The sequence below is a fragment of the Oreochromis niloticus genome, linkage group LG7 (genome assembly GCF_001858045.2).
Source record: "Oreochromis niloticus isolate F11D_XX linkage group LG7, O_niloticus_UMD_NMBU, whole genome shotgun sequence".
In the NCBI taxonomy this organism is placed as follows: domain Eukaryota; kingdom Metazoa; phylum Chordata; class Actinopteri; order Cichliformes; family Cichlidae; genus Oreochromis; species Oreochromis niloticus.
In genome coordinates, this window is record NC_031972.2 from 16,473,064 (window position 1) to 16,495,367 (window position 22,304).

At 41.8% G+C, this 22,304-nt stretch overlaps 1 protein-coding gene across 1 annotated transcript in view; it reads right to left on the reverse strand.

The window, feature by feature from the left end:
• col27a1a (collagen, type XXVII, alpha 1a) overlaps positions 1–22,304 on the reverse strand; it is a 64,379-nt gene that overhangs the window by 40,056 nt on the left and 2,019 nt on the right. The window contains exons 2-7 of the mRNA XM_019361995.1: positions 21,094–22,034; positions 20,402–20,956; positions 17,550–17,603; positions 11,308–11,361; positions 9,810–9,863; positions 9,614–9,667 (exon numbers count right to left, since the gene is read on the reverse strand). Of these exons, the coding sequence (XP_019217540.1) occupies positions 9,614–9,667; positions 9,810–9,863; positions 11,308–11,361; positions 17,550–17,603; positions 20,402–20,956; positions 21,094–22,034 (1,712 nt within the window). The remainder of the gene's footprint in view (positions 1–9,613; positions 9,668–9,809; positions 9,864–11,307; positions 11,362–17,549; positions 17,604–20,401; positions 20,957–21,093; positions 22,035–22,304) is intronic.

Genomic DNA, 22,304 nt, shown 5'->3' on the forward strand with positions numbered 1-22,304 from the left:
CAACAGCAGCACCTTTAAGCTTGATCAGCTGTTGTTAGAATTCATTTGCTTTTAATTTCTGGTATCAGCTGATGTTTGCTGGAGCTACAGCTGTAAAAACGGCAGATGTCCTTACTGAATCATCAGAGCTGAACTGGTGATGGAGAAACAGGTTTACCCTTTAGGTGACATGAATAAGTTGAAGGGAAGTTATGAACTATTTTTGAGAGACAAATACAGGGAGTGCAGAATTATTAGGCAAGTTGTATTTTTGAGGAATAATTTTATTATTGAACAACAACCATGTTCTCAATGAACCCAAAAAACTCATTAATACCAAAGCTGAATGTTTTTGGAAGTAGTTTTTAGTTTTAGCTATTTTAGGGGGATATCTGTGTGTGCAGGTGACTATTACTGTGCATAATTATTAGGCAACTTAACAAAAAACAAATATATACCCATTTCAATTATTTATTTTTACCAGTGAAACCAATATAACATCTCCACATTCACAAATATACATTTCTGACATTCAAAAACAAAACCAAAACAAATCAGCGACCAATATAGCCACCTTTCTTTGCAAGGACACTCAAAAGCCTGCCATCCATGGATTCTGTCAGTGTTTTGATCTGTTCACCATCAACATTGCGTGCAGCAGCAACCACAGCCTCCCAGACACTGTTCAGAGAGGTGTATTGTTTTCCCTCCTTGTAAATCTCACATTTGATGATGGACCACAGGTTCTCAATGGGGTTCAGATCAGGTGAACAAGGAGGCCATGTCATTAGTTTTTCTTCTTTTATACCCTTTCTTGCCAGCCACGCTGTGGAGTACTTGGACGCGTGTGATGGAGCATTGTCCTGCATGAAAATCATGTTTTTCTTGAAGGATGCAGACTTCTTCCTGTACCACTGCTTGAAGAAGGTGTCTTCCAGAAACTGGCAGTAGGACTGGGAGTTGAGCTTGACTCCATCCTCAACCCGAAAAGGCCCCACAAGCTCATCTTTGATGATACCAGCCCAAACCAGTACTCCACCTCCACCTTGCTGGCGTCTGAGTCGGACTGGAGCTCTCTGCCCTTTACCAATCCAGCCACGGGCCCATCCATCTGGCCCATCAAGACTCACTCTCATTTCATCAGTCCATAAAACCTTAGAAAAATCAGTCTTGAGATATTTCTTGGCCCAGTCTTGACGTTTCAGCTTGTGTGTCTTGTTCAGTGGTGGTCGTCTTTCAGCCTTTCTTACCTTGGCCATGTCTCTGAGTATTGCACACCTTGTGCTTTTGGGCACTCCAGTGATGTTGCAGCTCTGAAATATGGCCAAACTGGTGGCAAGTGGCATCTTGGCAGCTGCACGCTTGACTTTTCTCAGTTCATGGGCAGTTATTTTGCGCCTTGGTTTTTCCACACGCTTCTTGCGACCCTGTTGACTATTTTGAATGAAACGCTTGATTGTTCGATGATCACGCTTCAGAAGCTTTGCAATTTTAAGACTGCTGCATCCCTCTGCAAGATATCTCACTATTTTTGACTTTTCTGAGCCTGTCAAGTCCTTCTTTTGACCCATTTTGCCAAAGGAAAGGAAGTTGCCTAATAATTATGCACACCTGATATAGGGTGTTGATGTCATTAGACCACACCCCTTCTCATTACAGAGATGCACATCACCTAATATGCTTAATTGGTAGTAGGCTTTCGAGCCTATACAGCTTGGAGTAAGACAACATGCATGAAGAGGATGATGTGGACAAAATACTCATTTGCCTAATAATTCTGCACTCCCTGTAAACACCAAGCTCCTTTTTTTGTGTAGCTGACAGCTGGTAACTGTGCAGGGGCGGATCTAGCAAAGCTTTTGCCAGGGGGCCAGGTAGGGCATTAACAGAGAAAGGTGGACATAAAGATATACTTTTCTTTCTTACTCTCATATAAAATATTTAGCTTTTATTAAATGCTTATCCGAATCTTACAACCAAAGTTTGTATAATAATACACAAGATTGGCTGTAGACCATTGTTCATCATTCAGAACACTGTGTAAAAATAACAAAAAACAAAAAGTGAATGCAAAAGTGCATATATATTTATTTTATGTGTTTGATGTGTGTGTCGGGGCGTGGTCTGCAGTGCCGCTGCAGGGGAGGTGGACCCACGGGTGTAAAGTCTGTGCTCTCTTGGCTGTTTTTTGGGTGTGTGTTGGGCTATGAGTTGAAAAGCTACAGCTGCCTGTGTGGGTACACCAACCATGTGTGAAAAGTGGTCCATAACATAATGCTTCAAAGCGTGTTCATGCAAACATTGTTGGGTCTGCCGTGGTACAATGGGACTTCTGCTCATGAACCTGTGTACACAGCGTCTGCAAATCGGGGCTGTACAAAGTCACTTCATCTTTACCCAAAACTGTAAGCTGTCATCTGTGAGGCGCGAGCGGTGTTTGTTTTTATCATAATTCATGGTGGAGAATGGCTGCTCTGCTGAGTTTTGCTCTCTGTAGCTGTATGAATGGCAAACTACACTGATTACCAGCGGCATAGGCACACATAAAATTTCTTCTGAAATTTTCCCTTTCTAGTTCTTTATTTTTCTTTTTCAAGTTGCTTCCGTACGTTTTTTGGACGTTAACTACTCCTTCAGTTTTCACCTGATTTTCACCGTTCAAACTTTAAAAAATTCTGCTGTTTCTGCTAATGGGTGCTATGACTTTTGGTGCTCATAACTGCTATACTTTTTGAGATATTGAATTTTTTTTGCAATATTTTTTGCCCATTTCTGCCATATCATCAGTGGCCTCACTGATTTTCCTTGCCGAGTTGACCTGTGTTTTAGCTCAGTGAGATGAGCATCCGTTCTCAGACTGGGAGGGCCGGGTTCAAATCCCGCTTATGGCAACATTTCTTTCAGTTCACACTTAAACTTTTTTAACTCTTTTCAACACAAATTTCAGCTTTTTCACCCCTTTTCAGCAAAAGTTTAAGTTTTTTCACCACTTTTCAGCACAAATCCCACCTTTTTAACCCCTTTTCAGCAAAAACCTCTTTTCAGCAGAATTCTGCTCATTCACCTCTTTTCAGCAGAAGTTCTGCTGATTGAACTCTTTTCAGCAGAATTTTCACTTCTTTTCAGCCCAAATTCTGCTTATTCACCTCTTCTGCAAAATTTTCTGCCTTTTCACCTCTTATTAGCACAAATCTCAGCTGTTTTCAGAAAAAAACTCTTTTGAGCAGAAATTCTGCTGATTCATCTCTTTTCAACGCAACTTTCTGCTTCTTTACCTCTTTTCAGCAGAAATTCTGCTGATTCACCTCTTTTCTGCAAAATTTTCAGCCTTTTAACCTCTTATCAGCACAATTCTCAGCAGCTTCTGCTCATTTCAGCAGAATGGTCAGTCTGTCCACCTTCTCTTCGTGAGAATAAGTTTGGCTCAGTGAGATGAGTAGCCGCCTTGAGACCAGGAGGGCCAGGTTCGAATCCTGCTCAGGGTGAAATTTTTTTTTCACCACCATACAACTTTTTGCAACTTTTCAACTTTTTCAGCTTTTTCAGCAGACAGCTTCAGCGTTAAGGCATCCACACAGCATTTTCGCAGGAAATGCAAATTTTTCTAGTTACTACTTAAATTTAATTTCTGTTTTCTATCCACTTCTTCGCTAACATATATTCTCTGAAGAAGCGGTGACCTAAAGCCTCTCTCAAGCTTGGAAACACATATAGAGGTTCACAAATGAGTGCACATTCGCACATGAACAGTCACACACGAAGATACATGCACCTCATTATACCCCCCATCCTATTACATGGCTTACTTGTAGTACAAACATGTGTAGTGGCTTATGTTCCCATGGTGTACTGTGAGGTCCACTAACCACAAACACACACATGGACACATGCCGTGGTTCCTGTGTATTAACCATAGCCCCTCAACCTCAGCTAGACCATCTTAGATCCTTATCTCGCTCATTATGAGCTTGCTAATGAGAGTGGCCATTCCCGCCAGGCTGCCTGTGTTTACAATGCCACTTGTTTAACAAGCATGTGTGTTCAATCAGATAAACCCACCAGAATGCTTTTCATTTACAGCAGCCTCCCGGTAGCACTCTATAAGCACAATCCCTCCTACCCAGCTAAGCCTAGGAGTGCCCCGGGGGGACGTTAAGCGCATTTTGGCAGAGAGAAAATAAAAGACACATTGTGTCTGCTGATGACATGTCATTCCTTTGACTTGCTGTACACACTTAACATTGTGGGTGTTCAAATGAGTGCCAACCTCATGTGTGCTTAACAACTGTACTCCACAAACAATGCATATCTGACTGAGCTGTGCAGCACCCTGGTAGCAGAAATATACCACTCTCCTCATTAAGCTCTGCTTTCATCTCTTCAAACCCTACAGAATGGAGCCACATGATTGCTCGGCGTAATCGTCTGGCTCCATGTATACATTGAATGTACAGGAGAACATAAACGCTCCACGCAGGGACAGACAAAAACAAACAACTGTGCGAAGGAACTGGACAATTTGGCTGAAATTTAGCCAGTGGAAAAAGATTCCTCATCTCATCCCTGTCTGCACTGCAATTTCAGCACAATGTTTCCTTGCATGCAGTATCACTGTTACTGCTACCAGAGGACAGAGCAGTGATTTGTTGTAAAACATGCAAAGAAAATGATGGTTGATTTGAATTCTCTCATAATTATGATGATGATGAGCATGTGGAGCATTTGTTAGTTTGAACAGTGAGCAGGAGCTTAATGGAGAGAGTTTGGTTTGGAACGGGACTTCAGACAGATTAATGTCATACAACAAACTGCCATGCACAAATAAAGGAAACGAGGATGATTAATACACTGTCTGGAACTGGGAGTGAAATACAGTATATGATTCTACCTTTTAATTATAGGATAATTCTGCTTTTGGACTTGAAAAGGAATTTTTTTGTATAAAACTGAAAAACAAACAGTATAGTATCCTTATATATACATGTTCATTTTCCATATGGAAACTTATATTTGCAACGGAGTATCCAAACTTACTTGCTTGCTGTAAAACAATCACATATTTGGATAGCACGTATGTGAAAAGCACAAGTACAGAGACTTTTTATAAACACCACAAAGTGTCTCAAGACAGTCACATTTTCCCATAATGTTGCATAACCACTGAGTCGACAAGAGTGTTTATGGATTACTTTCCAGCTGTCTGGATACATATCGACTGGTTACATATTTCTATTTTTCAGGCTCTTGTAGTCTTTAAAAGTTTGCACAATCTCTGGCAAATTCTGAACATTTTCAGACGATTCAGTTGCCAAAAGCAACGATGACCGTGCTGATTAACATGCCCATTACAGCTATGTTCAAGATGCATGGTTTGAACCTGCACTTAGCAGTGATGACACCTACACCACCCACAGGACATAAATCCCTTATTGTCCTACATTCATTAACAGAAAACTTTAAGATGTGGAAAAGAAGTGGAAAGTGCAGGCTTTTTGCTATTTCATTGTGCATGTATTCAAACTGTTAAATGGTTTTAACCAGTTATTGTAATGTACATAACAAAGTCCTAACAAAGTAATGTGATATTTAGAATCCTCATATATCATTCCTTACATCCCTATAGTCTGTCAATGCGAACAATGTCAATAAGAAACAGTTTTAAATAGCTTCATATAGCATTGAATTGACCTTTAAGGAGAGGTGAGAGGTCAAATGTAAAATTTTATATGGTACTTTCTATATTTTGACAATACACACCACACTTGTAAGAATCACAGTTTAGTTAAAAGGCTTTATGTCAATTTTTGACCAATAAATCATTAAATTGACTTTGAAGACCTTGGTGGATGTAAGCCACATTTTAACAGTGGGCCTACTCTACACTCCTACAAAGCTTTATTAAAAATGATTTGAAATCTTTTGCGCTATCACGTTTACAGACAGAATGACACATACACAAATGCTACCAGAAACATCACTTCCTTGGCGGAGGTAATAATACTAAATGTCTACATACTCTACATCATATAAAAGATGGATGCATAGACATATTCTGCATGAGTTTCCAGGATGCAATATTTGTCATTGTCTTAAAACTTAAATTTAGGATTTTTTTAATATTGGCATGTTGTTTTTTGAAACGGGAGACATCTACCAAGGCTCAGACAAAATTAAATGAGATACCTATTAATACTTGCCTAAACAGACTAAAGTAGTAGCTAACAAATGCAACATAAATCGGATTAAGCTTGTGTTTTAGGCCGAGCAAATAGATATTGCTCTGCTCGATGGTATGTCTCGTCTTTCAGGTGAAAAAAGTACGGATACTTTAAGAGACAGGCAGAAAGTGAGGAGAGACAGATCAGCTAGCCCTGGGATGAGACACAGAGGCATGCAGGCAGTAAGGTGAGACGTGTGGCGTGTACTGTGGATTTGTAGTTGAGGTTTGGCCCTGTGTATGTCCCCTATCCCTGACCCTGCCTTGCCATACTGAAAAACCATTCAGAGCCTGCTTGGTAGAACAAATGTTGTACAGAGCGGAACATACTTGGCTTGTCTGACAGTGTAAAATCACACTCTAGTATCACACATTTAAAGTACCACTGTTTCCTCCATTAAAGTTTCCACGGAAAAAACCCCAAAAAAACCAGCAGCCAAATTCCAGAATTCCCGGTCGAAACATCACGGCTAAGGATGAATTAGAGGCTGGATATTTGTGTGTGTTTGTGTGTGAGACAGAGAAAGTGGAGGGGAAAAATACAGAGGAGAAGAGAGGAAAAGTTGCTGTTGTCCTGTTTTCCTAAACCACAGAAAAACAAGCAAACGAGACAGAGAAAGTTAAACAGCTAGAAACACAAGAGCAATACGAAGGTGTTTCAGGGTGGCCTACGAGGGAAATGCAATGCCCGTAAATGTTGTTATTTGTTTTCAAATATTGCATTCACTTTGTATTCATCAGGCTTCTGTGGAGATCTACATCAGGGCGAAATGCGTCTGGGACTTTCCACCTTGAAAATGAACAGAGCAAGGCCTGTTTGAGTAGTACCATTTGGAGACTGACTCACACGCCTGTCACAGCGTTGCATTAAGGATGGAGATTCCTTTAAGTAAACTGCTGCTACAGTGGATAGCTGAAAACTACAACAAGTTATTGTGCTTTGTTTACTGCAGGATGGAAGCGGGTTAATCAGCTTCTTTGTGTTTGTGTACGGAAAGGAAGTTGACTCCTTGTGGTTACTTTAACAAGTTTCCTTTATAGTCAAGTTGTCTGTGGTTCATTGACCAATACCTGAGGCATGCTTTGGTGATGTCACTCTCTGTGTATGTGTGTGTGTGTGTGGATGAAGTTGCTAGGGTTACGTCCCCTAGTTAAGAGTCTATGATGTCATTCTGATTATTCGAGGTATAATGTGCCCTTGGGTTTTATTAAAGCAGTTTGCTCCACCTCTGGACTGCATGCAGATAAGCGGAAAGTGCTGTCGAGGGTAAAAAACTAAGTATACAGTGCATACTTTAAAGTGATCTTACATTTACGCTAACAAACAAATCACTGTCTTAAATAATCTGACCTAATCTGTGTAGTCACCCTTGGCCAAGTTAAAAGGCACAAACTTCTTGATAAAGCTTCAAATTGCTAGTTTTAAAAGGAATCTGTGAATGTTTTCCACCAGCCTTACATTTTTTTTGTTTCCATTCTGGCTGAGTGTGTGTGAAAGAGAGAGGCAGGGACATACAAATGGACTAAGACACACACACAACACACACAAGCAGACACCTAACAAAAGCCATATGTTGAGCCCGAGGTAGCCATCCAGCCGAAGTCTGACACTGTGTTACAGAGCACTGTGGCTCTGGGAAGAAAGTAAATACAGCCAGAAGTGCTTTACACCTAGTCTGAAAGGCATACAGTCAACCTGCACTATTCAATTACTGACCTAATTTGTTTAAAACATGTGCACGGCTCAGCTGCATTTGATGCATGATGTGATTGGTAGCTTTTAATAGGATCTTCTTTTCATTTATCAGACATATGTTTGCAACAGTTTACTTGGAAAATAGTGAAAGGAACTATTTTGATGCTGACTGGAAGAGCGCACAAAGATTAAACTGAAGTGGTTCCCAGCATTTTTCTGGCTCACTTGCGGTCTTTGTTTATACCTGTCATGTTTCAATTTAATTAACTGCCGTCAGCTGGAGTTTACTTGGCACTACTATATGAAACTGTGGGTCAGGCTCCACTCCTTTATTCTAGCTTTAGTAGTTTATTCACTGCTTTATATGACTGCATAACTAAGTTGACATTGTTTGCAGGTTAAAATCTTGTTCCTCAACCTGCTCTTACTCCTACGTCATTACAAACTGATACTTGGTCAGGTACCTAGCATATTACACTGTAATAACCTGGGTATTTTTTACATCGTTTTGCAACGTTTCAGTGGAAGAGTTTAAAACGCTGAGTAAGGGGAAAAAGTACTCCACCGACTCCACCACCACTGTTACGGAATGGGTAACCATGTTAACCAAGGACGCGTAACCACGGTATCCAAGGAAACCTGACGCAGATGGGAAAAATGGGGCTCTTAGTGTGTGTTTAACATGACAACCCTAACTTTTCCCCTGAATCTAACCACAGAGTTTAGCTGTTTGAACATAACTGCAAGTCAAAAATAGAGAGTGAACGTAAAGGAGCCCCAGTCATTCACCGCCCAACCTACTTTTAAATTCAGACTCTAAATTTTCTGTTCTTCTCACATTGGCAATGCTAAAATGTAACCCTGTATATTGGAAAATGATGTTAAAGGTGGTTACCCTAGAGTTAAAATATGACTCTAGGGAATGGGAATGTGTTGCATCCTTTCTCTAACCACTAACCAAGAAGCCGCATTTAATTCTGACACATTGCATTTGGCTGATTGTTTGTATCTTTTCCACATGTACTGAGCCAAAATTCGTTCAGTTAAACTTCAACTGCTGAAGCGCCCTCAGGGAACAAGTATTAGCAAGTAGTAACACACGCGCTCACAAAGATAAGCACACAGGGATGCATTCATGACCACAGAGACGCATACACAACCCAGACGTTCAACTTGGTCTTAATCTCAGTCTGTACTTGTTACACTTCTGTCTACCAGAAGGTCTGCCCTACATTTTACTTCCTTGGACTTATGAATCACTCAAGCCGTGCCTTAAATAAGATTTAAGACACTAGCAATTTGATGACTGAGTGCATGATTCCCATTCTCTTTTCCCCATTGAAAAAAAGTCTGACCCCTTTATCTCCTGTGGCAGCCTTCCTGCCAGATCTGTGCAGGATCCAGTAAACAAACTGGTGAGCACAAAAAGGAAAAACAAAAATGGACAGAATTGGGAAGCAGAAGATGAGTAGAGATACTTTTACAAAGATGAGCAGGTTTTACACAAACAACACCACACACAGACACAATACGAATACACAAAGGGGTGCAGTGACTCATGCACTGCCTCGGGCATCGCTGCTCATAGTTTGCAGATGCAAACGCTTTGCTCGCTTTTCAGTTAGTAAATAGGCATTTAAGAACAATTCACTTCAGTTTAGTGAGAGTAAACTTGGTGAAAGGCTTTTGAGAAGCTCTGGAAGGACATTTTCAAGTCTTACCTTTCGACCTGGCTGGCCAATCATTCCAACTGGGCCAATGATCCCTGAGTCTCCCTGGAATACAAAGTGGGAATGTTTAAAGGCCAAGTGTGGAGGAAAGTGAGGTCACACACACAGCAATCAGAAATGTGCTCAGAGCCAAACAGGACATCATTACAAATTAATGGGGAAAATAAGTATAAGGAGGATATTATACCTTCTCTCCTTTAGGTGCTGGTCCAGGTGAGATGCCAGGGTCACCTTTGTTGCCCTGGGAGAAAGAAACAAATCAACAAACTCACACAGTGAAGTCAATCATATTTATCATATGAATAAAATATGAACACTTTTTCTTTTTGTGAAAGACTTAAAGGACATAAAGGGGTCCCTCTATATATCACATACTTAAAGATAAAAAGTAAAGTCTTTCTTGTGTGACAAATTTAGTAACACATATGCTTTTCTTAGTGGCCTTCACACACACACACACACACACACACACACACACACACACACACACACACACACACACACACACACACACACACACAGAGGGAGAGACCAAGCTTCATTGTCAGCAGGTAACAATAATGGGGTTTCAGCACATCAAAGCCACGGATCGGAAATTACACTGAGTGCTGACTCCCTCTCTTTCCCCTTCGGACCCCTGCCATTTACAACTCTGTCTCGTTTATTAATGATGAAAGAACGAAGATTGTGGTGCACCCCGAGACATCAAACACTCCATAATCTTTCTTTCAACACACTTGCCAGGAAGAAGAAGCCTGGCCCACACCAGTCTGTCTCACAATATACCGAAGTTCTCATTAAACCTTTGCTGCTGATCATTCCATCGTGTTTGTGTATGCCTGACCTTATCTGTAACTCATGAGACTTAGAGGTGCTTTAGACAGTTTGCTTATGTTTCCAGTGTTGTTATTAAGCGTGCTAACCAGTAGCCTTTCTTACACTGCAGAGAAATCGCCCTTTCAATCTACCTCTCAGCTGGAAAGCAACAAATCCGAGTGCACTCAATAAATAAAAGGACATGATGATAGCTAGAAGGTTTGGAAAAGTGCAAAATGAAATTTAAACTTAACTGAAGAATGAAAACTATAATAAATATGTTTCCTGTGGGACTTTCTTTTAGACATTTTTTTTATAATGCACTTTAGGTGCAGGCCCTCACTCTGCCCTGTAAGCACACAATGTCAGAGGTTAAGGGTATTTGCAAAGGCATAAATCAATTACATCAGGAATGCAAAAAATAATATGGAGAAAATATTATATATATATATATATATTTATATATTTTCTCCATAAAGATCTCAAGACCTTTCAACATAAAAGCCTCAGTCTCTCACAAAAGTCTGCAGAACAATTCAAGTATAAATGGGAATCCTAACATTGATCTCTTCAGCACACATGCTAAAGTGAAACAGCTTCTGCACTCCAACTGCCAGGTACTTGCAGCCCTGCTGTGAACTGAAGTTTCCTTTATTTTTCTGCCATCAAACTCCATTACCGTTTTGCTTTGTAGGGGTTTCCAGCTGATATAGAAAAATGTAAATCTAACATGTTCTCATGGGATTATCATTCACATTACATCATAGTAAAATAGTAGTATAGGCAAAAACCCAATCGTGTAACCACTTCATGTGGGAAAATCAACATGGCTGGATCACGCAGGACCAGAGGTTAGACTAGATGTGTACCTTGAGTCCAGGTGGACCGGGTCTCCCAGGGTTTCCATGTGGACCAGGGGGGCCCTGTGTTGAAATGAGAAAGAGTGAAACACAATCAAAAGGTGATCAAGATCAAGATCATGCATTTGCATAAAAAAAAGAGCTGACGCAGATTGTGGCTTTGCTTCTGTGAATGAGACCAGGGATGAAGGTGGGGGGTAAAGACTGTCTGGAGAAGCTCAGCCTCAACCTGTTTTCCTATAAATCAACTGTGTGTGTATGTGTGAGTGTGCTGACGAGGTATTTGGCGTTGGTGTTGGGGGTAGATGCTTATGGAAAAAATGGGGCTCTCAGGAGCTGCTTTACCATATGGATGTGGTTTTCCTGCCCCCACTTGCCACAGACTCCACAAGCCCTCCCCCAACACACACACACACACCCGCACAAACAAACACACATTTTCCAGGCATCTTAATGAGTAATACAGATCATCTCATTTCATAACATTTTGAATTCGATCACTGGTGTGCATTTCTGTCTGCACTGACTGTTGGTGAGGAAATGAGCTCAAACAAAGCAAGATCTACAGTGGCGGCACATTTGTAATGTAAAACCATCTCACTCTGTCCAGTAACCCCCACAGGGAGGTTTAAAAGAAGATGTTGGAAGCCAGAGAGTGAAAACACACCAGTTTTTCTTGGGTTTGAAAAACAGCCTGCAGAAAGAAGCATGTGAGGCTGCTATGTCCCCGTCACTTAGATAGCTGTTTGTCTTCCCCTCTCTTCTTCTGAGTTACAGTTTACTGTATAATGCCCACCTCGCTCCCGCCCTCCAAATGGTGTGCCATTTTTGGGTCCATGACCTAGCTCTGTCCTGGGTCAGGGGCTGATCGAGTCAAAAGGTGGAAAAAGAGCAACAACTGCTTTAAGAGCTGGGTCAGCGGGTTTTATTGAGGTGGGTAAAAACAAATCAGGAAGTTATTATGTAAGGGAACTGGCCTACTGCATTAAAATCCAACAACTACTGAGATTTAGAGCATCAACAGAGGAAACTGTCCAACAGAGAAAAAAGAAAATACTTTGGGGGAAAAACACTCTTTGAGCAAAGTTTTAGATGTACCGGTCAGGTGTAGACATGACAGCATACAGCAGGCCTTTGATGGAACGGATCTTTCTATTAAAGGACAGTTTAATGAAAGTGACCAAGAGTTTGTGATGGGTGAACACGGCATCTATGTGAGGTGCTCATTAATAACACTCAGAAATTTGAACTGAAGTTACTCTTCGATGCATCCATCAGAGTGTGAATGTTAGATAGAAAGCACTTAGGCATAAAAAAATGCTTGTATGAATGTGGGTGAATGAGGCATGTTGTATAAAGCGCTTTCAAAGCTCAAGTAGAAAAGTGCCATACAAGAACCAGTCCATTTACTTTGCATGATTCACAGGTCAAAAGAGTCCTCAGGTCTTACTGGGTCTTTGTGCATCCGTCCTTCATTTGAAACAAGCTCTTTTAAAACCCTTCCACTGCCTTTAAGCCAACGTTCTTTGGATTGGTTGCCCCTCACAAACAAAAGGATTAAACAAATGGGGCTTCTCTTATGCTTGGGATGACCTTGGTAAGGATATCATACAGAGAGCCATGAGTAAAAAAAACAACAACCCCCCCCACCAAAACTGAGTACTTAGAGCAGTCTGAAGCCTGAGCTTTTGGCTTGCATGCATTATTTGTACATACGCTGAACTCATTATTTGAAGTTTTGGCCATGTTTCAGATGAGCACGTGCCATTGTAGCAGTAAGCATCTGACAGAAAATAAGAAAAAGTACCATAGAGCCACTTTGAAATACTCTCATTCCAAGCATTCTCAAGTTTTAAAGACCTCGCCTCTTGTCCTCCCACATGCTTCCCCTTTCATTTTCGGTTTTGTATACAGCTGGCATTCCTCGAGAGCTGGTCTGTCCAGACAGCATTAAGGGTCCCTGTTGTGCCCTAAATAAACTTACACAAACAAGACATGTTTGAATTACATGATTCAAAATTAACCCTGTGGCTTACCACAGGTTGGTCAGTGCTCTAGTAGGCATGGGCTGGCACTAACATTTGGTGCAGTGCTCTCTCGCCTCCGCGTCGTGCTCCTTCTCTCTCACAACAGGTGTCTAATTAGAGAAGACCAGGGTGGGGCACACACAAGCTAAGGGCTATCAAATAAAAAGCCACCAACCTCTGAACAGCAATACAGGGCGTTGCTGTGGTTCCTGCGGTAATAGCACTGCTAGCTCTATGTAATTTATTCCAGTTCTTTGGAGACAAAATGGTGAAAATCTAAACAAATGGTAGCTTCTAATGTTTCATCATATGGTACCATATTGTATATAAATATCTAAATATCTACGCTTAAATATACCAAAATGCCCAACAACATATGTGCAACTTGAAGCCAACACATGCACCATACGCACTTAAAACTGGATACGTGACATCACTCCCAAGGTCACGTTCACACGCAGAATATTTTAGATGAGGGCTTTTGATGGGCTGTGCTGTAAACATACTCTGACTTTCAACACTAGCTCATAAAAGAGACTTTAAATGTATGTAGAGCCACCATATTAAAGATAAAAGACATTCTGTATGATGCCGTGCCAAATGAGAGCAGACGGGGCAGTGTCTGATTAACTAACATTAGATCAAGAGAGCATGTGAAACTGCTGGATGTCCTCATAATTAAAGATTCCACCATGCATTCACAGACACTCGAACCTTTGCCCCTAACGATATTTCACTGTTTGTTAAAAGTCTGAAAACAGGCCTCGCCACTGCTGGATAAAAAGAGTGGAATTTGCAGCTAAATGCCACATGAATTACACTCAAATGCTATAATAACAGAAGCAGATGGGAGTGAATGAACTACTTCTGTGCCAACATTTTTTAGCATATGAAAAAGGAAATAACAAGTAAAAGTCTAAAGTATTATTTAGGTATTTAAAATAATATTAGTAATAATTAATAATGGGAATGACAAGTTTGGAAATTAAGATGGAAACCTAGCTGTGATTTTTATGCCAAAACAAAGTGCCCAAAAGGGGATTGGTCTGTGATTTTTATAGTCCCAGAGCTCATTACAAAGTTGTTCCAGAGGAAAGACCCGTACACACAGTTTACTCTAGGGATTATAAAGACCCTTGAAAAGCTGATCTGTTGCGTGGTGTTACCGAAAGTGCCCAACAGAGGAGCACATATTTTCATTTGAAAGCTCTTTAAAGTTTTCCGGGTTCCTATTCCATATGCCGATCTGGGATCTGAATGCATACAGGTGAAGCAGGGTAGAGGAAATTTGGTTAGCGACAGAGGAGTGGTTTGGAGGGAATGCACGAGGAAAGATGGGTGACAGAGATATTTTCACCCACACAAAGACCCTTTTGACCCAGCAGTTTCCAGATGAACCCACACACACACACACACACGCACACACACACCTACACACACACACACACACACACACAAAGGCTTCAGATAGATATAGGCCTGTGCGCTGACGATGCATCCACATTTCCACTCACACCCTCCTACCATCGTCGTCATTATATACCCACAAATACACTCGAAAAAGTTCGGCCCGACTATTCATGGGTACTGAGCAACACTTTCTGTACTCACATCTGTTGCCATAGAGATGGCATCTCGCACTCTCATGTGTGGGATGAGAGGTCAAGGTTCATGGTTGGTTCTTCTTGGGCTCAATGGTGCTCTGTGTGTCATCATGCAGACTTCCAGTAATCCCAGGCTACAGAAGGTCAAACCTGGTAGAGCTCTTTTAGCAGAAACTAGTCTTTGAAACTGAAGAACCTACCTGTGACCCTGCAGACTAAGCAATCTGCACCATATATTCAAATTTTAAAGTGTTCAACAAGTAAATTTCCCTTCCTGAATCGAAACCACACATACATCTGGCTAAGAGGGGAGAGTTTGCGTAGCATGTCTTTGCGCGGAGTGCATGTTAGCATGTGTGTGTGCCTTTCTATGTTTGCACACACACATGGCAGCAGCAGTTAAACTTGATAAATGCTTTTGTTTACAGGAAAGCTCCATAATCTGTCTCACTCTTTATATAGGCTCGCCCACATACAGTAGGTCTGCGCTGCACGGAGGGATTAGTGTTGTAGCACGCATACAATCCCATGTGAGCACTCATGGGCCCAAGTGTGTGGGTTAAACTAAATCACACTGGCAGCGCGTTTGCAACTGACCCCTGTTAAAGTGGAATCAAAACTTTTATAAATACATCCTTATTGAAAATGACTTATTTTCATTGCTTGCCCTTTGCAAACCAACCACTTCCACTGAGAATGCCACCAGCAGTTCAACAGCATCTCTCTTGACATAAGCGAGATGCTGTTGCTGAGATAGTTTATTGAGCTTGACAAAAGCCACTTCTAAGCTATGATGATGGTAAGGGGTCACTGCCATATGCTAAAGCTTTATCAAGGGCAAGTTAGAGTTGAGAAGTCCAGCCCAGCCTGGGATCCAACCAGAGATTAAGGATTATGCTGCAGCACATTTTTCCTGCTTAAACTACTGAAGTTATCTAAGTTATCCTTCTTTTTATTTGTATTTATCTTACGCATTCATTGCTTACGAGTCCAAAATAGAGAAAGTGTTCCTTACGAAAAGCTTTAACAACTCTTCTTGTAAATTTCCAAAATACATTTGGAGGAAAGTTTCAGCTTTCTTGCGCAAAAAATATTTCCTCTCAGACTCATGCTTGGCTTGACTGGCTTCACGCAGCTCTCTGCTTAGATTTTTAAACCCTATTTAGGATTCATTCCAGGTAAGTTTGATTTGGATCATAAGAAATCCCACAAGAGGGACCAATGTGGTGAAACTGGTACTACAGACAGAACGGGAGGTGCTGATTGGGCTTAAATAGCTTTAATTAGAGCCAGACAAAGAGCTTTTCATACATATGTAGTGGTGGTGGGGATCGCAGAGATTTTAGCTTAAGGGTCTTGCAGACATGGAGGAACACAAGCACGTAGTACATATTATACTTAAACAACAACAAATAAAAATATGAAAGATATCTGAAATTACTGTGTAGTGCATAAAATGTCAGACATTTATTTTTTTATGCAGGTTTGCAGTACCTGCCTTGTAACAGTTTAACACCAAGAACAAAAGGGATACCACAGGCACAGCTGTGCTAAGCGCTAATATCAATGAGGTAATTGAAATTAGGGGATAATGCAATGTGCTGATAGGATACAACAAGTTGTAGATTGGTGGGGGTGATGTAATTTTTCAGACAAAAACAAAAGGAGAAAAAAACTGACACCAAAATTGTCAGAATTCCTCAGAATTCTGATTTTTTTATGGTACTTTTTATGGAAATCAACACAGTATGTGTTAAAACTGCTACTGTTTTTTTCCCTCTTTTGTTACTGCTGGATAAGAGCAACACATTTGATTACAATCTGTTAAAGGGTTATTGAGATTTCAGTTTGCACAAAAGCCATCTATGAACAATGCAATGCAAACGTGCTGCCATCATGGTTACAAACAAATGTCAGGCTGAATCCTTACATTTTATGGGACGGAAAGTGAGAAACAGAGGAAGAGAGCTCCTGCAAGAAGACTGGATTTATTTAACTTCCTTGGAAAAAAGAAGTCTTTCATTAGCCCAGAATGGGATTCCTATGGAGTGTTGGTGCAGTCTGCTGCAACAGTTCAGTCGGGAGTAGAAAGTCCAGTGAAGCCATGTGTTCCCTGTCTGTTTACAGTGCTTTTATTAGGCATCCTGTGGCACAGGCAGCCTTTTCAAAGACCGTCTTTATAGAAGCTTTCCTGTTTATGCTCAGGGGTGGGAGGTCAGCACTCGCATCCCCATGCTGAATATGGTCAATCTGTCTGCATAGGAAGACTTTGTGTGTGAGTATATGAGAAAATGTGAGTGTGAGGGTTGATAGGAGGGACTTGGAAGGCTTTTATTTTCATGACTGTGTCTTGTTTGGTTATTGTGGCTGTTTTTCCTTTGAGCTTTTGGTCAACAGGTAGGATAAAACACACACACACAGACACACTCATATACAAAGATACCCTTCAAAAAAACCATGGGAAAGATGCTTACAAGGTAAGACCTATTTAAATGTGTAAGGGACTTATTAAAAAGTTTACATTTATTCAAGAAACACCCTCAACAACAGACAGAATCGTTTTTTATGAAAATGTGTTTGATCTGGTTGGAGGTGTCAGAGGGTGGTCAAAGAGACTTACCCGAGGACCCCTCTTGCCTGGCACGCCTGGCTTCCCAGGAGGTCCAGGCAGCCCCTACAGAAAGATTATTTGGTTAACGTTGCAGTCTGATACACCATTTATACAGCACAATGACTAACTATATTCATTTAGCATACACTGTCAGAACCAGACTCTCTTCCAATGCATTTCCGCAGTGGATTCGTCCACATCACAGAGGCTGCTCTTCATCCACAGAGTGAAAAAAACAAAACAAAGCGACACCTTTTCCCTCTGAAGTAATTCCATCTCAAGGTGTTGAGAGTTCACCCTTAGCCATCGAGAGGATTTGAGCCCTTGTGGCAGGAAATCGTAGAAACACTAGAAATAACAGGTCATTTCCTGCTCCGCTCAATGCCCCTGTGTGTCTATATCAGGCCCGTCCTCATTTGTTTTCTTTTAATTGAAAAAGAGTAGTAAAAAAGAAGCAGCATCTCCCTTTTTGATATTGACTCATTTTAGCTCTCAATAAGAATTTAGGAAACAAGAGACAAATTCAAAAACAATTTAAATAAAGAAAACTACAACTCACTCTTTACACACACACACACGCCTGATCCTGAGGGTTATTCTAATAATAGTCACTACCTGCATACAGTGCGTCTGTCTATTCTCGGATTTATTTATTTATTTATTTATAACTGTGCTAGAACCATCTCCTCCTCCACAATGACCTCCTAAGTAGAGACCACCCTTACTGTTGCAGGTGGTGTGCCCTATGGTGGCCTGAAGACCTGTCAACATCAACATACACCACTGTCCGTCTTCACACTTACACCCCCTGCCTCGGCCTTCCTTTTTTAGCCTGGTTTGTTTATTTACTTCACTGTCTTTTCCTTTTTGCACCTGTCAATCTTACCTCATTTCTTTTCTCTAAGACAATTTGTTCAACGTCCTGCATTTCAAATTCAGCAAAGGATGCTTTCAGTTATGCTGGCTGTGCTCGTCTGCATATGTGAATCGTGCATTGCTGTGCACAGAGTTGTCCTTTGATACACGAAAAAGTCTGTTTCTAAGTTTACGGCGATAAAAATCGTGCTTGGCGAGTTTGAAAAAACAAGTTTTTAAGGTTTCCTTTCTAAAAGCTTATATATAAAGTGCACTTTAACTGAGCGCAGAAGTATGTTTCCATATAGTCAATTCAGATTCAAATTCAATTTAATCTAAAAAAAATGCAGTGGAGCAGATGTCAAAGGAAACCATTTTTCACGGTAGGAGTGAGGCGCCAAAGGTGCTTCAGAAGAGCAACTCCAGCATGTATACGTGCCTGCACTGGATGTTTCTCCTGGCAGCCGGAGTTCTGTTTCTGTGCAACAGGAAGTCCAAATCACACTTCTGCTGTAACTGTTAAAGGCTCTTAAGGTGTGCAAGAAAAGCGTGCACACAAAATGTTGTGCTCTTGGGAAAAGAGTTGGCCAGTACACTAATGGCATACGTAAAAAAAAAAAAATCAAGATCCATCCTGACAGGAAACCATAACTGGGTTCACTTGGGATCTCTGATGGCACTACACAGCCACACAGAGACAGAGAGGGAGGCACGTGTATATTCAGGCATCCACAGTTAAAATAAATAGGTCTTCCAGTCTCATAATATCTTACCCAGTCATTGAAGTCAGGCAAAATGCACATTTTCATGCACTTTTAAGATAAAGCCCAGAGCATTTCTATGGCTTTATTGTACTTCAGGGCCAGAACTCCACCACAACCTACCCTACATTTAGTGCAACTTAACCTACATTTAGCATAAGCCCCAGCACAGTATCAGCACTTGTGGATGTGCCAGACAGTCCTTTGGTAAATAATCTTCAAACTTCCCTTACTGATCCTTCTACAATTTATTTTCTACGGTAAATGACTGCACTTCATATCAAGATTACAGGTCCTGGTTTCTAAATGGCAGTAACTTGGCTCACCTTAATGACAGTAAAGCATCTACTGGACATCACTACAGAGGTAAATTAGCGAGCCCTAGACACACTGTATTCTGCAGTCTACAGCACCAAATGACAGGCTGCTGGAAAGAATAAGCAAGGCACACGTATCAAACGAGCAGGCCCTGCTGGCACTTTACACTAAGATGACTTAATCACAGGTACAAGTATGAACACACCCAAGAGACACTGACAGAGACATTGTGGTCTGATCATTCTGACCACATTTTGAGTTGGGAAACTGTGTAGACAGTTGTGTACACAAAGGTATTCTATGCTTCGTGGAGACAAGCACATTTTCTGAGACGTGTTCTGATGCTGAAGGAGGTCCTCGCCTAACTTAACGCCTGTATTGGGAAGCTGAATGTTTGCTGACTGCTTTAACCTTTGACCTGGGCCTGGCTTTGAAACGAGACCATGCAACCTCCACTAGAACTCTCTGAAAGAGGAATCTGGTGCTGAGACGGCAAGGCGTCAGACCTGACACGTCACACCCAGACTGGAAGGCTCTGTGCATGGAGTAAGGTGAAAAGAATTAGAGAAATATAGCAGGGCTTCAAACCTCTGTGGCAAAGGAGACTGTTCCATATTAACCTAAATATCTGTGTGGTCTTTTTCTAACCCAAAAACACCTAAATCAGAACTGAGCTGGTCTTTGTAACCAGTGACAAAGACCAGGGCAGACTGGGATGAGCTAAAAGAAAAGCTCCATTCACTTTTATTGCTTTACTAATGTAAACTTACCACACACAGCTGCAGGCACAGAGATGAGACAAAGTCTGTGCACTGCTTGCTCACCTTGATTTTACAAAACACCAGTGATGATATAGACTTTTTTTTCTTGTAGCATTTGCACACAAACACTCTCACTAAACAGCTCAGGTTGACCAAATGTTCTTACCTGCGGTCCTATATCTCCTTTCTCTCCCTTAGTTTCTACCAGCATGGAGAACTGCGTAGGTGGCACCTCCCAGCTCTGGAAGCCATCAGTAGCAGGTGGTGTAACTGGGTTGTATGAAGGCTTAGTAGGTCTTGGGGTGACTGGGGCCTTGGTGGTTATGGGTTGCTTTGTTGGCTTAGGGGTTTTAGCAGCTGTAGGTTTGGGGGTGGCTGATTTCGAGCGGTTGACCTTTGATGCTGTTGGTTTAAAAGGAGCATCTTTTAGAGAATCTGGTTTGGGTTTGGACGGAGTGGCTTTCGATGATGTAACTTTAGACTTGGGAGGTGTTTTACTGGCTCTGGTGGGTTGGGGTTTCTTTGGGACTGCACCTTGGTCTAATAATGCAGGTTTAGGCTTTGTCTTGGAGGGTTTGGTGCTGGTACTGACTGGTATCGTAGGTTTCTTTGAATTGCTTGTTCCCACTCTTGCATTTTTTTGGGTTGTTTTGAGGGGGTGGGTTTTGAGGGAGTGGGTTTTGAGGGAGTGGGTTTTATTGGACTGGGTTTTGATGGAGTGGGTTTAGAGGGACTGGGTTTTGGTGGACTGTGTTTTGATGGAGTGGGTTTTGGGGGAGTGGGTTTTGATGAAGTGGATTTTGATGGAGGAAGTTTAGAGGGTTTCTGATTCAAAGCTTTAGGACTGGAGGGTCTTGCCGTTGATGGTTTCGTGGGTGGTGCTCCTGTCCTGAGTGGTGTTGCGACAGTGCTGGTTCTGGTCTTGAGAGGTGGTGAAACCAAACCAACTTGGTCTGTAACTGGTATCACAGTTCCCAACAGGGGCGTTGGGATGATGGTCCCTTGGTTCGGTTTTATCGTTTGGGCGGGGGCCACATATCTGACAGCTGAGGCTGCAGCAGCAGCGCTCCTGGCAAGGCTGAACCCTGTGGTTTTCCTGGCGGTTACTGGGCCACCACGTTTAGGGGTAGCAGCAGTAGCTGTGATGTTTCTTTCTCTCGGTACGATAGGCAGCAAAGGAGAAAGGTTAGGCCTGTATGTGTCAGCTTCCCTGCACTGTTTCTTAATGTACCTGCAATAGTTGTGAGCTGCCTGTGCAGAAGGGACCAGATCAAACTGGCAAATGGCTCCTTCAAAGTGTGCTGAAGTTTGCTGCTGGCTTGTCCTCCCCAGCAGCAGCGAGCCATGGAGCTCTGGAGCCAGCCCCTTCTCACTGTCCCACCCAAAGTCTGCATGAACACTCTGCCCTCCGCAGGAGGCATATAGAGTCACTCTCTGTCCATTAATTCCCAGACCCAGCTGGTGCCACTGGCCATCGTGGGGCTCATAGGGCAGTGCCACAGAGGTATTTGGTCCCGTGTGTAGGACCAGGTTTCCCGGTACAAGCTGTAGACCAAGAAGCAGCTTCTTGTCGTCTGAGAGCAGGGTGAAAAGGAAAGCGCTGTTGATACGGTGAGAGCGTACACTCAGGACCAGCGTGAGGTTAGGCCAGATGGCCGGAGGAAAGATTGATCGCAATGGAGCCTCAATATGCGCCCGCTGGTTGAGGATGATCCCCGATCTGAACGGAATGACTCCTGCCGGCAGACTGCGTGACGTCCTCTCTCCCTTAAGCCCCAACTTTTGGAGAATGTCCACATCTGTAGAGGAGGAAAAGGGCTGTGTTAGATAAGCAGTGTTTACAACAGGCTTGTTTGTGATGTTTACGGTTATTATTATCTCATATTTTTGGTACCTGGTAATCATCAGGAACAAGATAAAATAAACAACATAGGAAACTTTAGAAATATAAATCAAACATCATGCAAGAACTACAAGAGAACACACTGAGAATCTGGACTAGTTTTAAACTTTTACTGTAATTTGTGTCCTTAACATGGCACACATTTGTAGAGATAATATGTTTTAAA